Consider the following 26,794-nt stretch of genomic DNA (forward strand, 5'->3'; position numbering starts at 1 on the left):
TTCATTTTCTTAATAAATCCGAAATAGAATAATAACCATAGTAGAATCAATGAAAGACCTCGCCAACTAGGCAATCAACCAGTGTGCAAAAGGCAACAAACTTTGCAAACACAAATAAGGAATAATAATAATAAATAAACAATAAATACCGCAAACATGAGATGAAGAGTCTTTGAAAGCGAGTCCATAGGTTTTGGGAACATTTCAATGATGGAGCAAATGAAGTTGAGTGAAGTTATCCCATTTTGTTCAAGAGCCTAATGGTTGAGCGGTAATAACTGTTCCTGAATCTGATGGTGAGAGTCTTGAAACTCCTATACCTTCTTCCTGATGGCAGCTAGAAGAAGAGAGCATGACCCAGTTCACAGCACCATTTCCACAGGATAGAAGATGGAGGAACTTTCCAGAACACTGTCATAGAATTTCAGGGACTTTTCATGTTCTATTAGTTTATCGACAAGACTTCCTTTAACACACCAGTCCTCTTCTTGGTGAAGGTCTCTGTACCTGTGCAATATAGAAAAGATATTACACAAATGCAAAAGAATAAAATGGACCAACAGTCTTTTCCCAATGCAAATACCTGTGTGAGATTCGCCAAAAGCCAAGAAGATTTAGAAGCATGATTGCAGCTACAGTGAAAAAGTATTTGTCCAAATTCCCAGCACTCAGATCATTTGGGAACCAAGTGCCTAAAGAGAAAGCACAACCAGTGTATAAATAAAACCAACATAATAGGAGTCAATCCCTTAGACACATCCCACCATCATGAACAATATAACCTGTCTGATTTTCCTTATGTTTCTGCAAGATTTTGATTCACAATACATGACTAGCCAACACTTGGAACAATTAAAGATGAAGAAAATGTATGATTTAGTGGAAACCTTTTAATAATGAAAGTACTTTGGGTGAAACATTCTCTTTAACCAGTCATTCATATTAAGCAAATGCAGTGAAGATTGTGGAGAATGAATCAAGGCCTGAATAAATGTTCTCTCTAAATGAATGTTACCATTAACAAGATGCTCATTAACTCAATGCATGGTACTTAAACAGACACTTCATCTGAAAAATGAAAAGGCCATTTAAAAATTAGATTCTTCAAAAATGTATAATTTTGTTTTAAAATATCTGCATATTCATCTTCTCACAGTATTTCTGATTTTTTTTTAAAGTAGGGCTTCTTTGATAAAACTGATGCATTAATAATCAGCTTTCTTCCAGATATGCTTTAAATTCACTGCGCAGCTATTGACATGAATGATGATTATATAAATGGGATAACAATCTACTCGATACAGGGTTGTGATCAATATGCTGGTTCTAATTGGATAATTTTGACCAATTAATTCTTCAGGGATTATTCCTGAGTCCTCTAAAACTCACACAATATTTATAAATGATCCTAAGTATAGAAATAAGAATAAAAGAGCTAAAAATGCAGATTATGCAAATTTGTGTGGAAAAGATCTAAGAGAAGGAATGAAGAACTTCACTAATGGCAAATCCCATCAGAAAAGGGATTTCAAACTGAATAAAATATCATAATTTCTACTAAATGATTACAGAAGGGAGTTAATTAAATAAAGTAATACCCTATGTGATCTCAACATCAATAAATATCATGACCTAAATGTAATGTTTGACTAAGCTGCAAAATTATTCTCACTGTGCATAGCAGCAGTTTCAAAGGTTGAAACAATGTCAGAGGATTGAAGTAGGCACGAAGAATATTAATCCAAGAAAATAGTATGTTGACACTTCATATAAGTCATTAGTGAGACCACCTAGAGAATATTGCTGCTGCTTTGAAAAGATCTTGAAGCACTCAAAAGAAAGATAACAAATCTCATCCCAGCTTGTCGATCTACAGTACCTGTTACAAAACAGGGCCATACTCCCTAAGTATAGGACTTATAGATATTATTGACTGTTCTTTAAATAAGAAAAAAATAAGAGTGTTATGTGAGGTGATGTTTGTCTGAATATATTTTCTAAACTCATTAGACTGATTTATAGATGGGGTCATTGAGCGATATGTCATGGAAACAGGCCCACTGAGTCTGCACCAATCGCCAACCAGCCATTCCAATCCCAGTTTTTATTCCACCCACATTCTCATCAGCTGCTCCCAAAATCCCACCACATGCCTACACAGCCGGGGACAATTAATCTGCCAACCTGCTCACCTTTGGGATGTGGAAGGTAACTGGAGGAAACCCATGCCCTCACAGGGAGAACGTGCAAACACCACCCAGGGAGCACCAGAGATCAGGACCGGTCCCAGGTCCCAGGCGCTGTGACGTGGTCTAGCAACTACACAACTGTGCTGTTGTACTAGAGGTGATTATTATTATTGTTCCTCTTTACGCCTTGAGGCACATCGGGCAGCAACACTGCCATTTCTTTACCATTTGTCTGTGTTTTAGCTCAACTTCATCCCGGATGGAAAGCGGGCGAGGAGTCAGCCGAATTTGGATCCAGGACCACTCGCCTCGAAGTCCGGTGCAGATTCATGCCAGGTTCATTAAAGTTAGCTTTCATTTTCATCACCACTTGTTTAAGTTGAACCAGAACACCGGGTCATATGTTTTTGGGTGAGACTTCACTTCTGCACTAAAGTGGTTTTGCCAGACTTCTCCCTGCTGTATAAAGCGAGTAGTGAATCCTCCTAATCGGTTCAACAAAATCCAGTAACAAGTGCCTTCAACAATAATACCACTTCCTCTACTGAAATATCCTGATGATGTATAAGAAGCCTTGCTAGTAACTTTGTGGCTCTGGCCTATTAGTTTTGGAACTTAAAATAATAAACAATAAAGCAGAGCGGTAATGAACAAAGAAGTGACATGGACTCCCACTGAGGTTGCTTGATCTCCTGACAGAACCTGGAACTAATGGCTGAAAGGTAATTCACAGTTCATTTTACACAGAAGTATAGGACACCATTTTATTAATATGGGTTGCTTAAATAATATTTGTGGGGCATCTGGTTGGTGATGCAATGCCTGGCAAGCAAGAATTGATATAGAACATGTATTTGATTGTATGTGGTGTCGGGATTTAAAGGCTGTTATATATGATACAGAGTGAGGATATGTGACCCTGGTACCTCATCAGACCCAGTAAGTTCCCCACTTTGGATGACAATGGGGAAGGAAGGTTGTTTGCGAAGGAAGTGGGAAGAAATTTGTGGAGCTAAGAGTACCCAAAATCTTCTGGGTGCCACATCAATTCAGCAGTTTTGCACTCAAGCCCAGTGATAGCTGTGACATTTCATCAGACTGTGATGTTCCTTTATTCCCTTACAGCAGGGGTTCCCAAACGTTTTGATACCATGGACCAGTACCACAAAGCAAGGTGTCTGGCAATCTCAGGCTGGGAACCCCTGCCTTACAGTCTTGAGCAAGATAAACCCTCTAACAGTTTCCAGTGGCTTAAAAAAGACTCGATAATTCTTGAGGTGCTAATGAGAATGGACAAACAACAAAACTCTGAACCTCATCAATGTCAACTATATACCTCAGCACTGCTAGTTCAATGGATCAATGTAAGACAGAGGTATGATTTTATCAGAAGATTATATCTTGTGCTAAGTTACGCTTTTCACCAGCATTCAGAACGAAATCATGGATTTTAAAGTGCACCCTGTAAACAAATTGCTCTTACCGCCAGATATTTGGTAGATGCTTTGAATTATAATTGCTCCGACAAAGCAGCCCATACAATTGAAGAGAGTCATGAAATGTATTGCAATTCCCTGAATGCTCCTTGGGGAGTGTCTAAATGTAATCAGTGTATCTATAAACAAACACAAGCATAAGATTCAACAATTTAACCAATAAATTAACTTCCAGTGTGTCTAACGTTACAATGCAAATAAATATCATCTTTCTACCGAAACAGTCTACTGAGATTAAAATTCGTGATTTAATTTAATTAATTGAATCAGATACGAATAGGCCAACGTTTTATAATAAAAATGTTAAATCACTGTGAATGGAAGTTGCCATATTAAATATTTACTGAGGAAAGAACTACACAGCGGCCACTTTATTAGGTTCCACCTGTATGTAACCTATATTGGGTTCCACTAATGGGCACTAAGTGTATGTTCATGGTCTTCTGCTGCTGTAGACCATCCACTTCAAGGTTCAAAGCGTTGTGCATTAGGCGATGCTTTTCTACTCACTAAGTATTGTAACATGTGCTTATTGAGTTACTGTTGCCTTCCTGTCGGCTTGAACCAGTCTGTCTATACTCCTCTGACCTCTCTCATGAATAAGGCCCAATGCCCACTAAACATTGGACACTTTCTGCTTCTCACACCATTCTCTGTAAACTCTAGAACTGGCTGTGCCTGAAAATCCCAGGAGATCAGCAGTTTCTGAGATACTCAAACCACCCCGTCTGGCACTGACAACCATTCCAAGGTCAAAGTTAGATCACATTTCTTCCCCATTCTGATGTTTGGTCTGAACATCAGGTGAACCACTCAACCATATGTGCATACTTTTATACAATGATTGGCTGATTAGATATTTGCATTAATGAGGTGTACCTAATGAAATGGTCTTTGAGTGTATTTGCATGATGATGGTGTAGTATGAGTACCAGCCAGGATATTGGGCCAAAAGATACAATGCATGGAGTGTCCTGCTGTGGGTGGTGGTAGAGGCATATACATTAAGAAACTCGTAGACAGGCACATGGATAATAGAAAAACGGAGGGTTATGTAGGAAGGAAGGGTTAGATTGATCTTATTGTAGAGTGGATTGAAAGGTAGGCACATTATGGGCTGAAGGGCCTGGACAGTTCTATGTTCTAAGGAGAAGCAATGAATATCTAAGCCAGGTCTTGGAGGTGGTGGTGCTTCCATGTTGTTCTTGTCCGATTCAGTGTCAGTGATAGCAAGGTTCTGGTGGTCGAGGGAGTTATTCTCAAAATGCTTGTTAAATTCTCCAGCAACAGAACTGCTGCAGCACTCTATTAGACTGAGCATCCTTGTTGTTCCTTCCATCTGAAACATTGCCATTTTAGGACGATTGTTACCGGCAAAAGCTTTACAATTGCTCTTTGATTTCAGTGCTCTATCTATCTATCGAGTAAAATTTAATGATAACTGTGTTTTGTTTGTCAAGCCATAAAAGTTCAAGTGTGACTTGAAATATTTGATAAAAATTGAGATACAAAAATCGAATACATTTACAATAGTAGCATTTTTGGAGATAATTTCATAGAAGCATCAAAAAATTTCGAGTCTGCCACACCATTCAGCACGATAATGGCCGATTGTCCACATTCAGAGCTCTGTCCATATCCCCTAATCTAAACATGGAAACTACAGATACTACTGTATATCTGGTTTATATAAAATGGTTTGACCTCAATTGCCTTCTAAGTTTGAGAATTCCACAAGACATTGGGGAAAGAAATTTCTCTGTATCTCCATCCTAACTGGCTTACCCCATATCCCTGGACTGGCACTTGAATTTCTGGACTTCTGCACCATTGGAAATAACTTTCCTACAGAGGAGATGACTGCTTTAAATTGTAGGTAGCGTAACAGATAAGGTGGACAAACTGAGGGAGTGGATTGTCTCAAGGGGCTGAGATTGACGTGGCAGGCAGGTTTAAAGAAATCCCAAGAGATTTTTCAGTTATTTTAACAGTAAAAATGCGACTAGACAAAAACCAGATCCTATTAAAGACCATTGGGGTTGCAGAGCCGCAGGAGACGGCCAAAAATTTTAATGTTTATTACTCTTCAGTTTTACTAAGGAGAATATTATTGATGTGAAGGAAATGAAGGTAGTGAGTAGTAACAAAGAACATAGAACAGGCCCTGCGGCCCACAATGATATGTTGAACCAAATGGCCAACTAAATTAATCCCCTCTACCTACACAATGTCCATATCCTTCCATTTTCCTCACATTCATGTACTTATCTAAACGTCTCTTAAAGCCTCTAATGTATGTGCCTCTATCATCCACCCCCCCCAGGCACCCACCACTCTGTGTAAAAAAACTTGCCCCTCACATCTCCTTTGAAATTACCCCCTCTCACATTAAATTACACCTTCTAGTATTAGACCATTCCAAACTTGGGAAAATGATGCTCAGTATTCAATAAGTTCAATACAATAAATAGGGATATGAATACAGTCTACTCTATCTATGCCTCTCATAATCAAATAAACCTCTCTATCAGATCACTTCTCAGCCTCTGCCGCTCCAGAGAAACCAACCCAAGTTGGTCCAACATTTCATTTTAGCACATGCCCTCTAATCCAGGTTGCATCCTGGTAAACCTCTTCTGCACCCTCTCCAAAGCCTTGGCATCTTCCTATAAGGGGACAACCAGAACTCCAGATGCACCCTAACTACAGCTTTATAAAGCTGCAACATAACTTACTGACTTTTGAACTCAGGGCTTCAACTAATAAAGGCAAGTATGCCATATACCTTCTTAACCACCTTATCAACCAGTATAGCCACTTTCAGGGGGCTATGATCTTGGACCCCCAAGATTCCTATTCTTATCAATGCTGTTAAAGATCTAGCCCTTAACAGTGTACTTTATTTTTACATTTGACCTCCAAGGTGCAACACTTCACAGTTGGCCGGGTTAAACTCTACCTGTCTATATCCTGCTGAATTCTTTGCCAGTCTTCTGCACTATAAACAACACCAACCTTTTATTCATCTGCAAACTTTCCACCCATCTATGTTTTCATCCATATCATTTATGTACATCACAAACAGCAGATCTCCCAGTGCAGGTCCCTGTAGAACACCATTAAACGCAGACCTCCAGCTAGAATAAGTCCACTTTGCTCTGCTTTCTATCGATAAGCCAGTTCTGAATCCAAAGTTCCAATTTACAATGTATCCCACCCCTCTTAATTTTCTGGATGAGTCTCCCATGAGGGGCCTTGTCAAACACCTTACTAAAATCTATGTAAACAAAACCCACAACTTTACCTTCATCAATTACCCTCATCACCTCATCAAAAAACTCAATCAAGTTAGTAAAATATGACTTGCCTCGTACAAAGCCATCTTGACTTTCCCTAATTAGGCTATGGTTTTCCCCATAACCCCATCACTAAGAATTCTCTCCAGTAATTTCCCTAACACTGACGTGAGACTCATCAGACTGTAGTTTCCAGGATTATTCCTAATTCCCTTCTTGAATAATGGAACAACATTAACTATGCATCAGTCCTCTAGGTCTGTGGCTAAAATCTCCTCTCTTGCCTCTCTCAATAACCTGGAGTACATTCCATCAGGTATTCAGGAGTTACTAATTCAAACAAAAACCAGTCTTCAGTTTTTATTGTAAATTGCAAGAAACAAATTGAAGTTAAACTGGCCCACAGACTAAGAGATGTGGTCTACAAAATGTGACCATAAGACATTAGCATATGCATCAGCCGAACATTAAAACAATGGGGCTTTTTAATTGTTCTGCAGCAATCCAGGCAACTATGGGTTTAAGTAATTTGCACCATTGCAATTAGCTTGCAATTAGCAAAGGTGTTTGAAACTTTAGATGTGTCCTATCAATTACATTGTGCTTTCATTGTAAATATGTACCTCAAAGGAACCATTTGCAAACCAAAGTATTGAAGTAAACAATGTCATTGTAACTATTCTTCTTCTTCGGTTGTCCATCGGAATCCGATGACAACGTCCACTCCTTTAACGATGAGATCTTTGATGACTATACAGTCCTATCCTGGACCCACAAGCTCTATTGCAGGTGGGACATGTATACATGGTAGTGGTGGTAGTGAAGGCTGCGTTTCTCCTGGCTCTCTTCTGCAGACTTCTGGTTGTTCTTCCCATCTCCAGAATATGAACCCTGTCCCTACACAGCTGTGGCCAGCAGCAACATCCTCCAAGTCCTCGGGTCTGATCTTGCACTTCCTTAAAGCATTCTTCATCTGATCCTTATATCACTTCTTCGGCCCTCCAGCTGAGCGTCGACCATGATGTAGTTGGCCGTATAACACTCTGCGGGGTAGCCGACTTGGGGGCATCCTTACCACGTGCCCCAGCCACTGCAACTGACGCTGGGTGATCATGGCCTCAATACTTCTGCAGTTGGTCTTTACAAGTATTTCAGTGTGAGGCACCCGCTCACGCCAGGTAATTCCAGGATGCGCTGCAGACAGTTTATGTAGAAGCGCACCAAGAACATGATGTGACGGCTGTAGGTTACCCAAGCTTCACAGCCATAAAGGAGGGTGGTGACGCAGACCGCTTGGTATACGGCGACCTTTGTGGAGGGACGAAGGGTCCTGTTCTGAAAGACTCTATGCCAAAGTCTCCCAAACACAGCTGATGCCTGTTTAATGCGGCTCTGGATGTCGTTGTCAATGTTGCTATCCTCAGAGAGAATGCTTCCCAGATATTTGAAAGATGGCACTACTGACAGCTTTTCATCACCAACAGTGAAGGCAGGTAGGGTGGTTGGGACACTGGTACTCCATTGGCAAACCACTTCTGTCTTGGTGGTATTGACGGTCAGCCCCATCCTGCTGTACGCTCTCACCGTCACAGCAAGGACAGTCTGAAGATCCTCTGGAGTATGGGCCACAAGAGCACAGTCGTCTGCATACTGCAGCTCCAGGACCCGTTATCATCGGGACAGTTTGGATCTTTACACTTTGGAGTGTACGAGAATGAGGGGATAACCACAGAGAAGTTTAATAAATCATGAGGGGTTTGGATAAGGTCACAGTCTTTTCCCCAGGGCTGCTGAGTCCCAAATAAGAGGACACAGATACATTAGGGGAGTGACGTAACAGAGATGTAAAAATTAACTTCTTTACACAGAAGGTAGTGAATAGCTGAAATGAGCTGCCAGGGGAAGTAGTTGGGGCAGGTACAAAGGCATCATTTAAGAAGCATTTGGATAAGTACATAGAGTGGAGGGGCTTGGAGAACCATATACCACTTGTGGGCAATGGAAGATGCTGAGCTCGGCATCGACCAGTTGGGTTGTGTCTATCCTGTATTGCTCTTTAATTCTGTGAGAGTAGTCTGTTCAGTCCTGTCCACATTTTATCAGTTATGAGGTTCCCTCATTCTTATAACCGCCGGTGAATATAACTCGATTGTTTTCCACTTAGTTGAAAAATGAGCTAATTATATAAGTGACGTGTACTCACAGGCAGGCATAACCAGTGCCTCAGCAACTCCGAGCAAAAGGTACTGAGGGGTGAGCTGAAGACAAGGCATCGAAGATACGAGCAGCACCTTTCCAGACAACACTTGTTCCACCAGGAGAAAGTTCTTCCTGCACACCTCAGATATCCCTGCTACCACCATGGACAAAGTTGCACACAGATGACCAATAACTGAAATAAATGAGAAGCAATGAGTGAAGGACATAATCTTCCTTAGCTTCAGGCTTGGTGTAAGCATTAGACTCAGAGGTCACTTTACTAGGGACACCTGTACACCTGCTCATTAATGCAAATAACTAATCACCCAATCATATGGCAGCATTTCAATGCATAAAAACACACAGAAATAGTCAAGAGGTTCAGTTGTTCAGATCTAAAATCAGAATGGGAAAGAAAGACGATCTAAGTGACTTTGTCCATGGAATGACTGCTGGTGCCAGATGGGGTGGTTTGAGTATCTGAGAAACTGTTGATCTCCTGGGAGTTGCACGCACAACAGTCTCTGGAGTTTAGAGAATGGTGTGAATGATGGAGAACGTCCAGTCAACATCCAGTCTTTAGGCAAAAGAGACTTGTTAATGAGAGGCCGGAGGAGAATGTTCAAACTGGTTCAAGCTCATGGAAAGCGACAGTAACTCAAACAATCACATATTACAACAGTGATGAGCGGAAGAGCATCTCTGAATGCATATCATGTCAAAACTTGAAGTGGATGGGTTAGAGCAGCAGAAGACTGGACGTACACTCAGTGGCCACTTTATTAGGTACAGGAGATAGCTAATAAACTGGTCACTGAGTGTATGTTCGGGCTTGCCTTCATTGTTATATTAGAAACATAGAAAACCTACAGTACAATACAGGCCCTTCGGCCCACAAAGCTGAGTTGAACATGTCCTTACCTAGGGTTACCCATGGCCCTCCATTTTTCTAAGCTCCATGTGCCTGTCCAGGAGTCTCTTAAAAGACCCTATCATATCCGCCTCCACCATCGTCGCCGACAGCCCATTCCACGCACTCACCACTCTCTGCATAAAAAACTTACTCCTGACATCTCCTCTGTACCTACTTCCAAGCACCTTAAAACTATGCCCTCTCGTGCTAGCCATTTCAGCGCTGGGAAAAAGCCTCTGACTATCCACACGATCAATGCCTCTCATCATCTTATACACCTCTATCAGGTCACCTCTCATCCTCAGTCACTCAAAGGAGAAAAGCCAAATTCACTCAACCTATTCTCATAAGGCATAATCTCCAATCCAGGCAACATCCTTGTAAATATCCTCTGAGCCCTTTCTATGGTTTCCACATCCTTCCTGTAATGAGGCAACCAGAAATGAGCACAGTACTCCAAGTAGGGTCTGACCAGGGTCCTATATAGTTGCAACATTACTTCTCGGCTCCTAAACTATGGACTCAGACTCCAAGATCCCTCTGATCCTCCACACTGCCCAGAGTCTTACCATTAATACTATATTCTGTTATCATACTTGACTTATCAAAATGAACCATCTCATACTTATCTGGGTTGAACTCCATTTGCTACTTCTCAGCCCATTTTTTCACCCTATCAATGTCCCACTGTAACCATTGACAGCCTTCCACCTCCAACCTTTGTGTCATCAGCAAATTTACGAACCCATCCCTCACGAAGAGGAGGAGTCCCAGAACAGATCCCTGAGGCACACCACTGGTCACCGGCCTCCATGCAGAATATGACCCGTCTACAACCACTCTTTGCCTTCTGTGGGCAAGCCAGTTCTGGATCCACAAAGCAATGTCCCCTTGGGTCCCATGCCTACTTACTTTCTCATTAAGCTTTGCATCGAGTACCTTGTCAAATGCCTTGCTGAAATCCATATACACTACATCTACTGCTCTACCTTCATCAATGTGTTTAGTCACATCCTCAAAAAATTTAACTAGGCTCGTAAGGCACCACCTGCCTTTGGCAAAGCCATGCTGACTACTCCTAATCATATTATGCCTCTCAGGATCTTCTCCATCAACTTACCAACACTTAAGTACAACTCACTGGTCTATAATTTCACGGGCTACCTCTACTCCCTTTATTATAATCTACTAGATCTCTATCATTACCTACTTTTTTGAACATTTCATAAGATCTTCTTTTCTTCTTGACTAGATTTACAACAGCCTTTGTACACTATGGTTCTTTTCTCTGAGTGAACATCCCAGCAATAGGTAATGTTAACTGTATTTTAACAGTATGTTAATCTGCCTGTATATTGTGGCGACCCACTTCCCAGCGCACTCGAACCGGCTCACAAAGTGGCGCGCGCCGGCATTGAGGCCGGTCCCAAAGAGGGCACCAAGCCTTCTTCACCAGCAAGGGGAAAAGCCCGCGCGTGGGACGGGACTGTGAATATGCTCCCCTTACAGCATTCCCGCCCGGGGAGGGCAGGAACAGGAAGGCTTTAAAGCGAGGTCGCGAAGTTTGAATAAACCTCTTTGCAACCAGCTCACCGACTACGTGTTGTTATTTCAGCGCTGCGTGTAGCACACCACTACAATATGTCCAAAACTGGCCCTCACGGACAGCACAGTAGCATAATGTTTAGCGTAATGCTTTACAGCATCAGCAATCGGAATATGTCTGGCAGGAGTTTGTATGTTCTCCCCATGACAGCATGGGTTTCCTCTGGGTTCTCCAGATTTCTCTTACATTCCAAAAAGATGTGTGGGTTAAGGTTAGCAAGTTGTGGGCATATTATGTTGGCGCTGGAAGCATGGCGACACTTGTGGGCTGCCCCCAGCACGTCCTTGCACTGTGTTGGTCATTGATGAAAGCGACATATTTCACCGTATGCTCTGATGTTTTGATGCACATGTGACAAATGAAGCTAATCTTTAACTTTTATCTTTCATTCGGGCAGCATTTCCTGTTTGCTAATCCAGTGACTGAATCCAGTGCCTGAATTCCTCTTGGGCCCGGTGATCTTTTGAAAATAATTTATTGTCAGTCTTATGGGAAAACTATGGAGAACTTTCATGTTTCTCACACAGTACTCTCTTCCTCAAACAATCCCCCAAAAATGGATAAATTACTTTTCTTGTTTGATTGTTATTCTAGTCATCATTGTGAAATACATCTCTGAGGGATAATGTTGCTGGCGGGGGTGGGGGGGGCGGAGACTGTTAGAACATACAAGATGAATAAATCAGTCCTATAGTCAATCTTTTGAATAAATAAGTTATATGAGGGCAGATATGGCAACTTAATATTGGCAAACATCACCCAAGAGATATACAGAAATTAATCTACACAGTTCAAAATGATGAGTGCACCATCTGTTCAATAGCTATTGCTTTCAATAAAACAGCACTAATCAGAAAGAAATGCAATAGATATGCAAAATGTATCAGAGAGGAAAAGTAATTGATGTTTATACAACGTAATATGGCGGAAAGGTTATCTACCTGAAATGTTAACTCTGACTCTCCCTCCATGGATGCTACCAGACCTGTAGGATATTTCCATCATTTTCTACTTTAGTTCAGTTGTCTAGTACCCATGTACTCTTTGCTATTCAATTAAGCTAAATGCTTTATAAATGTAAACAGTAAGAGAAACTTCAGCTCACTCTGGTCTGAAATGAACAATGTCAGCAACATTTAATGGACAGAAATGAAATGAAAACCAAAAATGGTTATTTAATGATAACGTTGACAACATAACACCTACCCATCTGTGTCAATGGTGACATCGGGTCTCTATGAACAGACATCAGGCAAGACCCAATGTATTCCAGGAGGGGTGCAAGCAGCAGTACAGGAATAAGACCCACTATGTTCAAAGCTGCTACTGGAAGAAGAAATCCTCTCTGGTTTAGGTTGGAATGCATTGTCTGTATGAAGTAGGCCGATGGAATCTGCATTTATAACATTGGCAGTGATTTTTATTTTTGCAAGCATTTCATCATGAAATATATAACCACCATGGGCAAAGGAGATTACAGTATATAAATATAGTTCACCTGAATTGTTTGCTCCATCCAAGTACCTTCATAAATATCAAATTTGCAGATGTATTAGATTTCAGTACATCCATTATGGATACTTAGAGTAAGAACCATAGAATCATGCCACACAGAACAAGGTCCTTTTATAAACACAAGAAATTCTGCAGATGCTGGAAAGCCAAAGCAACACACTCAAAATATATCATGAATAAATAGTCGGCATTTTGACTGGTTATTCACTTCCATAGATGCTGACTTTCTCCAGCATTCTGTGTGTGTGAATAGGCCATTTCAGCCTACCTCAACCATGCCAACTGTGATGTCCACCCACACTAATTCTACTTGCCCGCATTAAGCCCACATCTGTCTATACTTTTCTTATCCAAGTACCTGTCCCAATGCCTTTGAAATGCTGTAGTTTTACTTGCCTCTACCACCACCTCTGGCAGCTCATTCTAGATATTCATCAGCATCTGTGTGAAAACCCTGTACATTTCTCCCCTCTCACCTTAAACCCGTGCCCTCTCGTTGTAGACACTACTGCCCTGGGAAAATTATTCTATTTACCCTATCTGTGCCCCTCATCATTGTACAAGCCTCGAAAAGGTCACCAACCAGCTAGTGTTCTAGTGAGTATAAACCTAGCCTATCCAGTCTCTCATTACCATAGCTGATTGTCCAATGCCAATTCACTAAAGTAATTATCCATTTAGTATCATTGCTTTGACATTTCCTAACCCCTTTCAAATAAATATCTACTTTTCAGAATTTATTTTAACTCTGTTTCCACCCATCTCTCTCACAATCCTCTGAATAAATAGTTTCCTAATTCTTTTTTCCCCTTTTTGATGATGATCCTCTATTTACAGATTCACTGAAGAGTAGAAATAATTTTCCCCTATTTATTGAAACATCACTTAATTATGAAAGCTTTTAATCTAATTAACTTTCCCTCCTCTGTAAATTGTAATCCTCTGTATAATTCAGTTCAGACTCTTTTTCACTGTGATTTTGACATCTCTGCTTAAGTGTGAGACCCAGGACTGGAAAACATATTCTAGTATGACCTCAGGAACAATTCGTACAGAGTTAGCACCAGTCCAGCACTTCAAAAACTACTTATAATGTTTAGGTTTCCATCGGCTATAATTTTATAAGCCTTGCCAACTTGTCCTTCAATTTTAAATGATTGGTGTCTCTGAATACATAAATCTCTCTGCTCATATACTTCTAATACTTCATAATTTAGTGCCTATTTTCATTTCTTATTCTTCCTTCTAAATGCATCATATTTCTCTCCATTTGAGGCCAAGTCATTGGGTATATTTAAGACAGAGGTTGATAAGACTCTTGATTAGTCTGGGCATGAAGGGATACGGGAGAAGACAGGAGATTGGAGAGGAGAGGGCAAAATGGATCAGCCATGATGAAATGGTGGAGCAGACTCGGTGAGCCAAGTGGCCTAATCCTACTTGTGTATTTTACGGCCTTACCTAATTACAGATCCTAATTGGCTATTTATGTTCCCCAGCTCTCTATTCTCTTTCCTATAAAACTGTTTCAATCTCCTAATATGTCTTCTTTCCCACTGTATTTCTGTACTTTCTATAAACTGCTGAACCGTAGTTGATACCACTAGCTGTGGTTTAGTCATGTGCCTTGTCGTTCATTCATTTTGTTCTGATTTTATCTAAATGAGAAAAATGTAGGTTCACCAAAGACAAGATGACAACAGCAGATAATGGGAAATAAAATGGTTAATGTGGTGAGGATTTCATAGCCATTTGCAAGGAGGACAATGAAGCAGTGGTAACTCACTATCTCATCTTGTAATCCTCCAGTAAAGAAATTATTCAGTTTTTTTGGATGCTTACGGACTGCTTGAAGAAGATTACCTGTAATATGCAGAATCTATACAGGACCTGAAAGGCAAAAAGTGGGATTAATCTGATGAGGCATTTGACGTTGTTCACATGAGCCTCGCTGTACCAGCCACCATAATTTTCCTTGGCTCTGTCCAGCCAGTTGTTCACATCTCCACTGATATGACGGTACTTCATACAGCACATCTTCAGAGCATTCACTAAAACACCAACAGTTGCCATCAGGGAGCCATCTGCAAATGAAAACCTTACAGTAAAGATATGTCAGGCGTACCCATGGGCTTTTGAGTGAACTTTTTGTGCCAAATCACGAGGCTCTGTACTGATACATAAGTGTTTTTTAAGGTATTTCACAACTTTGGAGAATCCAGTTTCACCACATTCTAATATTAATGGATCTTGCATAAAGAGCTGCAATACAGCAGCCTTGTGCTGTGATGTGTGATGAGCAAACCAGGCTGAGATGGGGTCCAGAATTGACCCTCCTGTGAACTATGCTGCTAACGAGAGAGAGAGAAGAAGAGGGGGGAGGTATCCTGCTGCAGATGCTGATAATGAGAGAGAGAGGGAGGATTTAGTATTATGGCTTCTTCGCTAATTGTTTACTTTGCTCCAAAGATACTTTGCCTGCTTGTGTGGATTCCTGCTGAGACAGCAAGGCGGTACCAGGTGATGGACATGGACAGTTGATGGATGGCTGGTACCCCGGCAGGGGAGATAAAAAGCAAGTCTGCTGAGACACAAGCAGACACACCATGGGACACTGGAAGAGCATTGTGCACCCGCGAGAAGGTGAGGGTTTGCAGGATTAATTTGGGGGAATCTATAAGAGTCTCAGAGTGTGTAAAGGCGGACCGGTGGGGGCTTGTGTGTGTGTCCACCCTCGCCTGGGTGACAGGCTCACCACTGAAGAATGGTCTGGCCTGGTATGGAGGGGTCACAGTCAGTGACCACAACAGGACAAGAAACCAATGGAAGGTTTGCCTGCAACTGCATCACCTCTCGCTCTCTCTCTCTCTCCCCAACGGTACAACAGCAACTACCACGACTCAGACTAAACTGAACTGAACTGAATTCTGCATCACCATAAGACTATTCATTTACCCCTAGACATCGATAGAGCTTGGTTTTGATTCCTATTTCCACACTTCTGTATATATCATTGCTAACCTATTTTATATATATTTGTATTTTATAGTACTGTATTACTTAGTTTACTAATAAACACTTTTAGTTACAATAATACCAGACTCCAACATATTTTTCCATTTCTGCTGGTATGGTAACCCGGTCATGGGGTACGAGCCAAATTGGGGGCTCGTCCTGGATTTGAATGCCAAATTCGGGGGCCGTTGGATTGATTGGGGTAAATTCCCTTAACTGATTTGCTTGTGTGGAAAACCAAGATGTACAACAGCAGAAATGGAGTTTGAGTTTAAAATGTTTGTGGCGGATCCAACCCCTGAGGGACTGGACGAGGCTAAGAGGGAGGTACTGGTGGGAATTGCTCAGAAGGTAAAGATTAAGGTGACCACTTGTATGAAGAAGGCTCAGGTACAGCTGTTAATAGCACATCATTATGTAGCCCAGGGGAAATTTGAAGAGGAGGCGTTGGAGATGTTTGTTGAGGGTAAAGCACTTACTGAGGCTGAGGTTCAGTTTCAGGCAGAGAAAATGAAGTATGAACATGAGTTCTGGATAAGGAGGCTGGAGGCAGAGAAGGAAAGAGAAGAGGCTGAAAGGCAGAGAGAAGAAGTCAAAAAGCTGAGAGAAGAAAGGGAGAAAGAAAGGCAGTTTGAGCTGGAAAAGTTAAAGGCAATGCAGGATGGGGGACAAGTGCTAGACCCAGTCAGGGGGTTCAAGGTTAGTCAGGAGGTTGAGTTGGTATTCCCATTCAAGGAGACGGATGTCGATAGGTATCTTCTGCATTTTTAGAAAGTCGCTGTGAATCAGAACTGTACAAAGGAGAAGTGGGCTGTTTTGTTACAGAACGTTCTTAAGGGAAAGGCTCAGCAAGCCTATTCGGCATTGTCCGCAGATGAGGCAAAAGATTATGATGAAGTAAAAGGGGCTAGATTGAGGATTTACGAGTTGGTTCCAGAGGCATACCGGCAAAGGTTCCGGAATTTGAGAAAGCCGTGGGACCGCATGTATTTAGAGTTTTCCCGTGAAATGCACATGTACTTTGAGCGTTGGTGCACCTCAAAAGGGGCCAGTGAGGATTTGGACAAATTAAAACAGCCGATGCTGATTGAGCAGTTTAAAAGCTGCATCCCTGAGGGTATGCTGACGTACTTGGACGAGAAGGAGGCAGAAACTCTGTCTGCAACTGCCAAGTTAGAAAATGACTATGCCTTAACCCATGAGGTAAAATTTCCTCCAAGTAAGAGCTACCAGAGTGGTAGTAGGTATGGTAGAGAAAGTCCACTGGCAAAGTCAGACTAGTGGGGACTAGTGGAAAGGGTAAGGAGGAGGAAAAGCAGGCTAGAAGGAAGTTTCCTAGTTTTACGTGTTATAATTGTGGGAAGGCTGGTCACATAGCATCTAAATGCCTGGCTCCAAGGAAAGAAACAGGAAAGGGAAAGGCGCCAACCCCAACTACCTGCATTAAGCCAGCTGAAATGTTGCTAAAGGAGGAGGAGCCAAGCCGAGTTCAGGAGGGATGGGAGAAATTTCTTTTGACCGGGTTTCCACACATTGATTGGGACTCCCATACTGTTAAAGGTCTAGATGGGTTAGAGTTTGTGAAATGCATTCAGGAAAGTTTTCTATATCAATATATAGATGTACCAACCAGGGAGGATGCAATATTAGATCTCCTATTAGGAAGTGAGTTAGTGCAGGTGACGGAAGTGTGTGCAGGGGAACACTTTGGTTCTAGTGATCATAACGTCATTAGTTTCAACTTGATCATGGATAAAGATAGATCTGGTCCTCGGGTTGAAGTTCTAAACTGGAAAAAGGCCAAATTTTAAGAAATGAGAAAGGATCTAAAAAGCGTAGATTGGGACAGGTTGTTCTCTGGCAAGGATGTGATTGGCCTTCAAAGGAGAAATTTTGAGAGTGCAGAGTTTGTATGTTCCTGTCAGGGTTAAAGGCATAACGAATAAGAATAAGGAACCTTGGTTCTCGAGGGATATTGGAACCCTGATAAAGAAGAAGAGAGAGATGTATAACATGTATAGGCAACAGGGAGGAAATAAGATGCTTGAGGAGTATAAAAAGAGTAAGAAAATATTTCAGAAAGAAATCAGGAGGGCTAAAAGAAGACATGAGGTTGTTTTGGCAGTCAGGGTGAAGGACAATCCTAAGAGCTTCTACAGGTATGTTAAGAGCAAAAGGATAGTAAGGGATAAAATTGGTCCTCTTGAAGATCAGACTGGTCAGCTATGTTTGGAACCAAAAGAAATGAGAGAGATATTAAATGGGTTTTTTGCATCTCTATTTACTAAGGAAACTGGAATGGAGTCTATGGAAACAAGGCAAACAAGTAGGGAGGTCATGGAACTTATACAGATTAAAGAGGAGGAGGTGCTTGCTGTCTTGAGGCAAATCAGAGTAGATAAATCCCCAGGACCTTTCAGGGTATTTCCTCGGACCTTGAGGGAGACTAGTGTTGAAATTGCGGGGCCCTGGCAGAAATATTTAAAATGTCGATATCTACGGGTCAGGTGCCAGAGGATTGGAGGATAGCTCATGTAATTCTGTTGTTTAAAAAAGGCTCAAAAAGTAAGCCGGGAAATTATAGGCTGGTAAGTTTGACTTTGGTAGTATGTAAATTATTGGAAGGAATACTAAGGGATAGGATCTACAAGTATTTGGATATACAGGGACTTATTAGAAAAAGTCAGCATGGCTTTGTGCATGGTAGGTCATGTTTAACCAATCTACTAGAGTTTTTTGAGGAAGTTACCAGGAAAGTGGATGAAGGGAAGGCAGTGGATGTTGTATACATGGACTTCAGTAAGGCCTTTGACAAGGTCCCGCATGGGAGGTTAGTTAGGAAGATTCAGTCACTAGGTATACATGGAGAGGTAGTAAATTGGATTAGACATTGGCTCAATGGAAGAAGCCAGACAGTGGTAGTGGAGGATTGCTACTCTGAGTGAAGGCCTGTGACTAGTGGTGTGCCACAGGGATCAGTGCTGGGTCCACTGTTATTTGTCATCTATATCAATGATACGGATGATAACGTGGCAAATTGGACCAGCAAATTTGTTGATGATACAAAAATTGGAGGTGTAGTGGTAAGAAAGGAAGGTTTTCAAAGCTTGCAGAGGGATTTGGACCAGTTGGAGGAATAGGCTGAAAAATGGCAGATGGGAGTTTAATGAGGACAAGTGTGAGGTATTGCACTTCGGAAGGTCAAATCAAGGTAGAATATACAAGGTAAATGGTAGGACACTGAGGAGTGCAGTAGAACAGAGGGATCTGGGAGTAGAGATACATAATTCCCTAATAAGTGGCGTCACAGGTAGATAGGGTTGTAAAGAGAGCTTTTGGTACATTGGCCTTTATAAATCAAAGTATTGAGTATAAGAGTTGGAATGTAATGGTAAGGTTGTATAAGACGTTGGTGAGACCGAATTTGGAGTATTGTGTGCAGTTTTGGTCAGCTAATTACAGGAAGGATATTAATAAGGTTGAAAGAGTGCAGAGAAAGTTTACAAGGATGTTGCCGGGACTTGAGAAACTGAGTTACGGAGAAAGGTTGAATAGGTTAGGATTTTATTTCCTGGAGCGTAGAAGAATGAGGGAAGATTTGATAGAGGTGTATAAAATTATGATGGGTATGGTCACAGTGAATGCAAGCAGGCTTTTTCTACTGAGACCAGGGGAGAAAAAAAAACAGAGGTCATGGGTTAAGGGTGAAGGGGTAAAGTTTAAAGGGAACGTTGTGGTGGGGGGCTTCTTCACGCAGAGAGTGGTGGGAGTGTGGAATGAGCAGCCAGATGAAGTGGTGAATGCGGGCTCACTTTTGACATTTAAGAAAAATTTGGACAGGTATATGGATGAGAGGGGTTTGGAGGGATATAGCCCAGGTGCAGGTCAGTGGGACTAGGCAGAAAAGTGGTTTGGCACAGCCAAGAAGGGCCAAAAGGCCTGTTTCTGTGCTGTAATGTTCTATGGTTCTATCTGTGAAGGAGGGGTCAACCCCAGTGCCGGTGAGAATCTGGACAGACACTGGGGCTTTTCAGTCCTTAATCCTAAGCAGTGTGTTGGACTTCAGTGCTGAGACCGAGACTGGTGATGTGGTGAAAGAAGGAGTTGGAAAAGGGACCGAGGCAGTACCGTTGCATAAAATATTTTTGAAGTGTGAGTTGGTATCCAGCCCAGTGCGGTCTGCACTCCCGATACGTGATGTGGATGTCTTACTCGGGAATGACCTGGCCGGGGGAACGTGTTCCCAACAGTTCAGCTCACGAGTAAGCCTGTAAGTGCTGAGGACCCGCCCACAGATTCAGAAGTTCATCCCGCTTGCGTAGTCACCCGAAGCATGGTGAGAAGGGCTACTGAATCAAACTCTGACGTAGCTGAGGCCGACATCGATTTAGCTGAGACGTTTTTACATCCCTGTATCAGAAGGCGAGTGAAGATGATGATAAAGGGCAGATGTATCGTTGTCAAGAAAGGACTTTGTGAAGGCACAGAGCAAGGATGAGAAACAGATGGGGCAGCTGGAAGGTCCAGTGTTGGACACTGATGACTTATACAGCTTGAAAGAGCTGCTTGCAGTTGAAGAATTTAAGGAGTGTGTTCCCGATGATATAAGGGCATTCCGAGATGAAAAGGATGCTGCTACCTCGAGGGAGTCTGCTGGGTTAGCAGTCAAGGTTGTTTTAACCCACAAGGTTGAGTTTACTCCGGATGGGAGTTGCTCAGAGAGTAGCTGGGAGGATCAGGGAAACCTGAAATTTGAAACTGGGACTGGTATTGAAAGCCTAGAAGAGGCAGATGTCCCGTTTGCTGTGTTCAGGTTGTTGAAGTACCTGTGGATTCACAGGGTACTGAACCTTGTGTTGAGACTCAGGAAAGGTCTGAGGTGTCTGACTTGGTTAAAAAGGAATGCAGTCCTTTTGTGTCAGATAGACTTGGTTCAGTGAGTAAGGGGTTAACCTTGGCACCAGTGGAAAGTGAGGATTCTCAGTCACTTGTGTTAGAAGGTGTTCTAAAAGTTAGTGATGAGATAAAAGCTGGTGACTTGAATATTATTGAAGATATTGAAAAAAGTGGTACTGGACTTTTGAATAAGGAAAATTTAAAGTCTGAATTGGTTTTTGAAGCATTGACCATGATGAAGGGACAGTGGTCTGGTAACAAGGTGCCTGCTAGTCTGTTACAGTTTGTTTTGAAATTTAAAGATAAGCAACTTGGTGATGTTGTTCAAGTATGTGATTTGGAATGGCAAAACTTGAAGTGTTGTTTTGACCAAGAGGGATCATCTGCAGATGTTAAACTGGAAACTAATAGACTTAAAGATCTTGAAGATAAAGTTAATGACTTGCTTAAAATTAATGAGTCGTTTGGAAATTTAGCAAATGGACTTAGTTTGGAAAACATTAGTGATAAGCTAGCACCTCTGCAGGGGGTCAGTGAAGGCCTTATCCAAGCTGGCAAGCAAGCTGATCACATGATGGTTCAGTGGTCTGTGTCGAAGTGGAAAAGAGGCAATGGTTGACCAAATGCCACTTTGAATAACAGAATCTGGTTCTACAGGAATTTGACTTTTTTTTGAGACAAAGCTTATGAAAGATAAAGACAGTATCATGGTAGATTGACTGTTTGAATGTTAGGTTTAAAAGTGAAATATAGATTAGTATTTGTATACACTTCTGTAATATGCTACATGATCACACATGTATTAGTTTAAACTCTGTACTATACACCTAAGTTTAAAAACTGTTCCACTGTAGAAAAAGAATTGCTGTCACTCATCCTGGCATTACAGCATTTTGAGGTTTACATTAGTCCTGCACAGAAGCCACTAATAGTTTACACTGATCACAATCCATTGGTATTTTTTGACTAACATGAAGGATAAGAATAGGTGACTGCTGAGTTGGAGTCTGATGTTACAAGAATTTGATATAAAGATTCAACATGTAAAGGGGACTGACAATGTAATTGCTGATTGTTTATCGAGGTGTTAGATTTGAAATTATATCTGTGTTACTCTGTTGGTTAATGACTACTTATGTATTATATTAGATTCTGTAACGTGCCTCACTATTGAATATTTCCCCCTGTAAAAATTCTTTTAAGGGTGGGGGTGTGATGTGTGATGTGCAAACCAGGCTGAGATGGGGTCCAGAATTGACCCCCCTGTGAACTATGCTGCTAACGAGAGAGAGAGAAGAGGGGGGAGGCATCCTGCTGCAGATGCTGATAATAAGAGAGAGGGATGATTTAGTATTATGGCTTCTTCGCTAATTGTTTACTTTGCTCCAAAGACACTTTGCCTGCTTGTGTGGATTCCTGCTGAGACAGCAAGGCGGTACCAGGTGATGGACATGGACAGTTGATGGATGGCTGGTACCCCGGCGGGGGAGATAAAAAGCAAGTCTGCTGAGACACAAGCAGACACACCATGGGACACTGGAAGAGCATTGTGCACCCGCGAGAAGGTGAGGGTTTGCAGGATTAATTTGGGGGAATCTATAAGAGTCTCAGAGTGTGTGAAGGCGGACCGGTGGGGGCTTGTGTGTGTGTCCACCCTCGCCTGGGTGACAGGCTCACCACTGAAGAATGGTCTGGCCTAGTATGGAGGGGTCACAGTCAGTGACCACAACAGGACAAGAAACCAATGGAAGGTTTGCCTGCAACTGCATCACCTCTTGCTCTCTCTCTCTCTCTCCCCAACGGTACAACAGCAACTACCACAACTCAGACTAAACTGAACTGAACTGAATTCTGCATCACCATAAGACTATTCATTTACCCCTAGACTTCGATAGAGCTTGGTTTTGATTCCTATTTCCACACTTCTGTATATATCATTGCTAACCTGTTTTATATATATTTGTATTTTATAGTACTGTATTACTTAGTTTACTAATAAACACTTTTAGTTACAATAATACCAGACTCCAACATATTATTCCATTTCTGCTGGTATGGTAACCCGGTCACGGGGTACATGACAGTGCTATGTGCAGTCTATCGCAATTTATATTTGACCACCTTCTGAGGTTGCATGTTACATACACACACCTGCATGGGATCTTCAGTATTCCTGGATGGGATGGATAATTCTGCAGCAGCCAGCTCGATGTCAGGCTCTGGGAGAACACTCGGAGGAGCAGAAAACGAGGAAGGGTCACTGGGGACCACAGAATACAGCAAAGGAAGATCACGTACTCAACACGTGGTCAGTTTTAATCAAAGTTAATGCCAAGTTTATTGTCAAATGCACAGATGCAATGAACAACTTAGTTGGAGCAGCACCACAGGCACGTGGCATCACAAAATAACATACATTTTACACAATTCTTGCAAGTAAGCAAAAAAAAAAAATCAGTCCAGTTAAGTGCAAAGTGCCCAAAGTGGGTATAGTGTTGCTAAACTGTGTTTTATGGGTTTTATTGCTTGGTTCAAGGACCAAATGATTGAATAAAGATACCTGTTCTTTAATCTGGTGGTGTGGCTTCTGTACCTTCTGCCTGCTGGTAGTTGCAAGAAGATGGCATGGCCCATTTGGTGACGATATTTGGGACAGATGTTGCCTTTTTTGAGGTAGTCCCTCCTATAAATACTACCAAGGGTGGGTCACGATGTATTGGAAATGACTACTATCTGCAGCTTCTACCATTCCTGGGCATTCAAATTACTGTACCAAACCACGATGCAACCAGTCATGAATATTTCAACAGTATTTCTTTAGAATAGGGGTTCCCAACCTTTTTTATGCCATAGACCAATACTATTAAGCAAAGGGTCCAAGACCCCCAAGTTGGGAAATCTTGCTTTAGAAGTTTGTTAGATTTCAAGCCAATAGACAATAGGTGCAGGAGTAGGCCATTTGGCCCTTTGAGCCTGCACCACCATGGCTGATCCTCCACAATCAGTACCCCGTTCCTGCCTTCTCCCCATATCCCTTGACTCCGCTATCTTTAAGAGCTCTATCTAACTCTTTCTTGAAAGCATCCAGAAAATTGGCCTCCACTGCCTTCTGAGGCAGAGCACTCCATAGATCCACAACTCTCTGGGTGAAAAAGTTTTTCCTCAACTCTGTTCTAAATGGCCTACCGCTTATTCTTAAACGGTGGCCTCTAGTTCTGGACTCTCTCAACATTGGGAACATGTTTCCTGCCTCTAGTGTGTCCAATCCCTTAATAATCTTATAATAAGCCGAGCTCCTTACCCCACTAAGACAGTAAAGATGCTGGCCTGTTTTCCTTCTGATGGCATCTGTGATTTGGACACAATAGAGGTGAATTGATATGTCACCACTCAAGCATTTAAAGCTGCTGACTCTCCTTTGGCGAACCAGATGGTGCCGGAGGTAGTTAACAGAAATGTAGCCTCACCGTATAGATAAGAATTGGGATTACAACTGTGTAAATGGCAATACAGAACTAGGCAGTGTTTGGAAAATATGCAAAGAAACACATAAAAAAAAGTTCTTTATGGGATGACCTACTGCAATGACTCCAAAGAGCAACCAATGAAGGAGAAGACCCTGAGATGGGACTCAGAGAAGAACTCGTCAAGGTCGAACCTTGGCCAAGTTTATTACAAGTGTGTAATCTCTGAATATAATAAAAGAGAGATTTGAAAGTTGTGAAAGTAAACTAGAGTTGAGTAACTGATGGATGTGTGAACCTGAAGAGTTTATGCATCATGTTTGAAACTACCTAGTGAATCTTTGAGTTGTTTGAATCAATTACAATTACTAAAAAAGACTAATGACTTTACTAATGACTTTAGGCAAAGTCATTATCTGGAGTGTTTTACTGTGTGCTGCTTTCAGTTGGCAACAGTTCTCTGCTGGACTCATCCTGCAAATACCACACCTGGAATAACTGGTCTCAGACCACACATCTTAGTGACTCCACGTGAACTCTGTGATTGTCATATTTTTAAAGTGTTCACAATAGAGGACTGCTATGAAAGCTCAAAACCGCAGAAAATTTCTGTGACTCAAAACAAGGTAACTACTTGTGATTAGCAAATCTAATTAATCTACATGCCGCGACATGGATGATAAGGGCTGAAAACATTGAGTTTGTCGAACATATTACAGATCAACAGGGGGTTGTACATAATCCTGTTTCACTCACTTTGTAATACAACTTGCTAACACCATTACACAGCAGCCTTCTCCTGTTGCTCACTCTTCTTAATTGCCTTATACGTTCCACTCTTCCCACTGGCTCTGGGGAATCCCTGGCCCATGACCACTCTCATTCACCTAGAATGATACAGAAGGAAGCAGCTTGGTCTATCAATTCTACACCAGCTCCTATAGTGTCTTTCCATTGGTCTGTTTCTCCTTTTTGTATTTTCCTGTAGCCCTACAATTTATTTTCTCTCAAACATATCCCATGCTTTATTTCATTCCTTTGCCACTCACCTGCACTAAGGGGTAATTAACTAACTAACCAACCGACTTGTTTTGGGAATGAGGGAGGAAAATCACAGCACCCAGGGGAAACGGACAGAGTAATGGGGAGAACGAACATCTGTGGAAGAACCGGCGTTTGGTTCCCACACTGGCCACTACAGTCATCAGAGAGGAAGCAAGCGGAATCTGAGTGACTGCACGAATCAGAAGTAGGTTCAGTATCACTGGCATATGTTGTGAGATTTGTTGTTATTCAGCAGCAGTACATTGCAACACGTAACAATAAAAATTGTAAATTACACTAACTATATATATTTAAAGTGTTAAATAAGTAGTGAGGTATGCTCATGGTCTCAGTGTCCATCCAGAAATCTGTGCAAGTGGATTCTTTTCCTATTTTCTTTGAGCACCTGGAGAGATACGCTTATGAAATGCAGAACTTGAGTATGTTTGAACACGAAGCGGAATGTGAGGGAAATTTCTTCCCTGAGTGTGCGGAACGAGCTGCCAGTGCAAATGAAGGACTTGGGTTCGATTTCAACATTTACGAGAAATTTGGCTAACTACATGAGTAGAAGGGGTATGGAAGACTGTGGTCCAGGAGCAGGTCAATGGGATTAGTCCGAATAATAATTTGTCTTTCATTCGATGGGCTGAAGGGCCTGTTCTGCGCTGTTCTCTATGACTCCATACTACCAATACAAGTCTAACAGAACATCTGTATGTCAACTTCATTGGTTACTGTTCTTCACTAAAGCTGACTTGTTATACTACAGATTAATAACTAATGAAATTATTAGGAGCTCCAATCTCCTTTTTCTTGAAACCGTATTTCCCATGACACTTATTTCCTACTGTCTTAGTGTCAAGGAGTCTCAAATGTTTTATTTAAACTGGAATGGAAATCTCCACCTGAATTGAAATAGCTTATTTGCTTGGTCCCAGCTGGTGCCAGCTAGAATCAATCTGAGCAGCACAGAGGGAAACGGAAGCAGAGGGAAATACCCAGCAATGGTCAGCTTTGGATTACATGCACAGCCTGACTAGTCACCTCTCATTAACTCAGGACCATACTGACAGTGGTAAACAGTCAGGCCTTCTTAATCCTCCTGGTTAGCAGCAACCAAGTTGTGCATATTCAGTCAGAAGGAGAATGGAGATATTT

The 26,794-nt window shown here is 41.8% G+C and overlaps 1 protein-coding gene across 1 annotated transcript in view; it reads right to left on the minus strand.

The window, feature by feature from the left end:
* Positions 1 to 219: 219 nt before the first annotated feature.
* Positions 220 to 26,794, minus strand: part of slc15a5 (solute carrier family 15 member 5) — a 49,186-nt gene continuing 22,611 nt past the window's right edge. Inside the window, exons 4-9 of the mRNA XM_059986784.1 lie at positions 15,078 to 15,298; positions 12,906 to 13,092; positions 9,185 to 9,373; positions 3,673 to 3,804; positions 584 to 692; positions 220 to 507 (exon numbers count right to left, since the gene is read on the minus strand). Coding sequence (XP_059842767.1) covers positions 363 to 507; positions 584 to 692; positions 3,673 to 3,804; positions 9,185 to 9,373; positions 12,906 to 13,092; positions 15,078 to 15,298 — 983 coding nt within the window. The 3' untranslated portion in view covers positions 220 to 362. The remainder of the gene's footprint in view (positions 508 to 583; positions 693 to 3,672; positions 3,805 to 9,184; positions 9,374 to 12,905; positions 13,093 to 15,077; positions 15,299 to 26,794) is intronic.

Source organism: Hypanus sabinus, chromosome 13, assembly GCF_030144855.1.
Source record: "Hypanus sabinus isolate sHypSab1 chromosome 13, sHypSab1.hap1, whole genome shotgun sequence".
Classification (NCBI taxonomy): domain Eukaryota; kingdom Metazoa; phylum Chordata; class Chondrichthyes; order Myliobatiformes; family Dasyatidae; genus Hypanus; species Hypanus sabinus.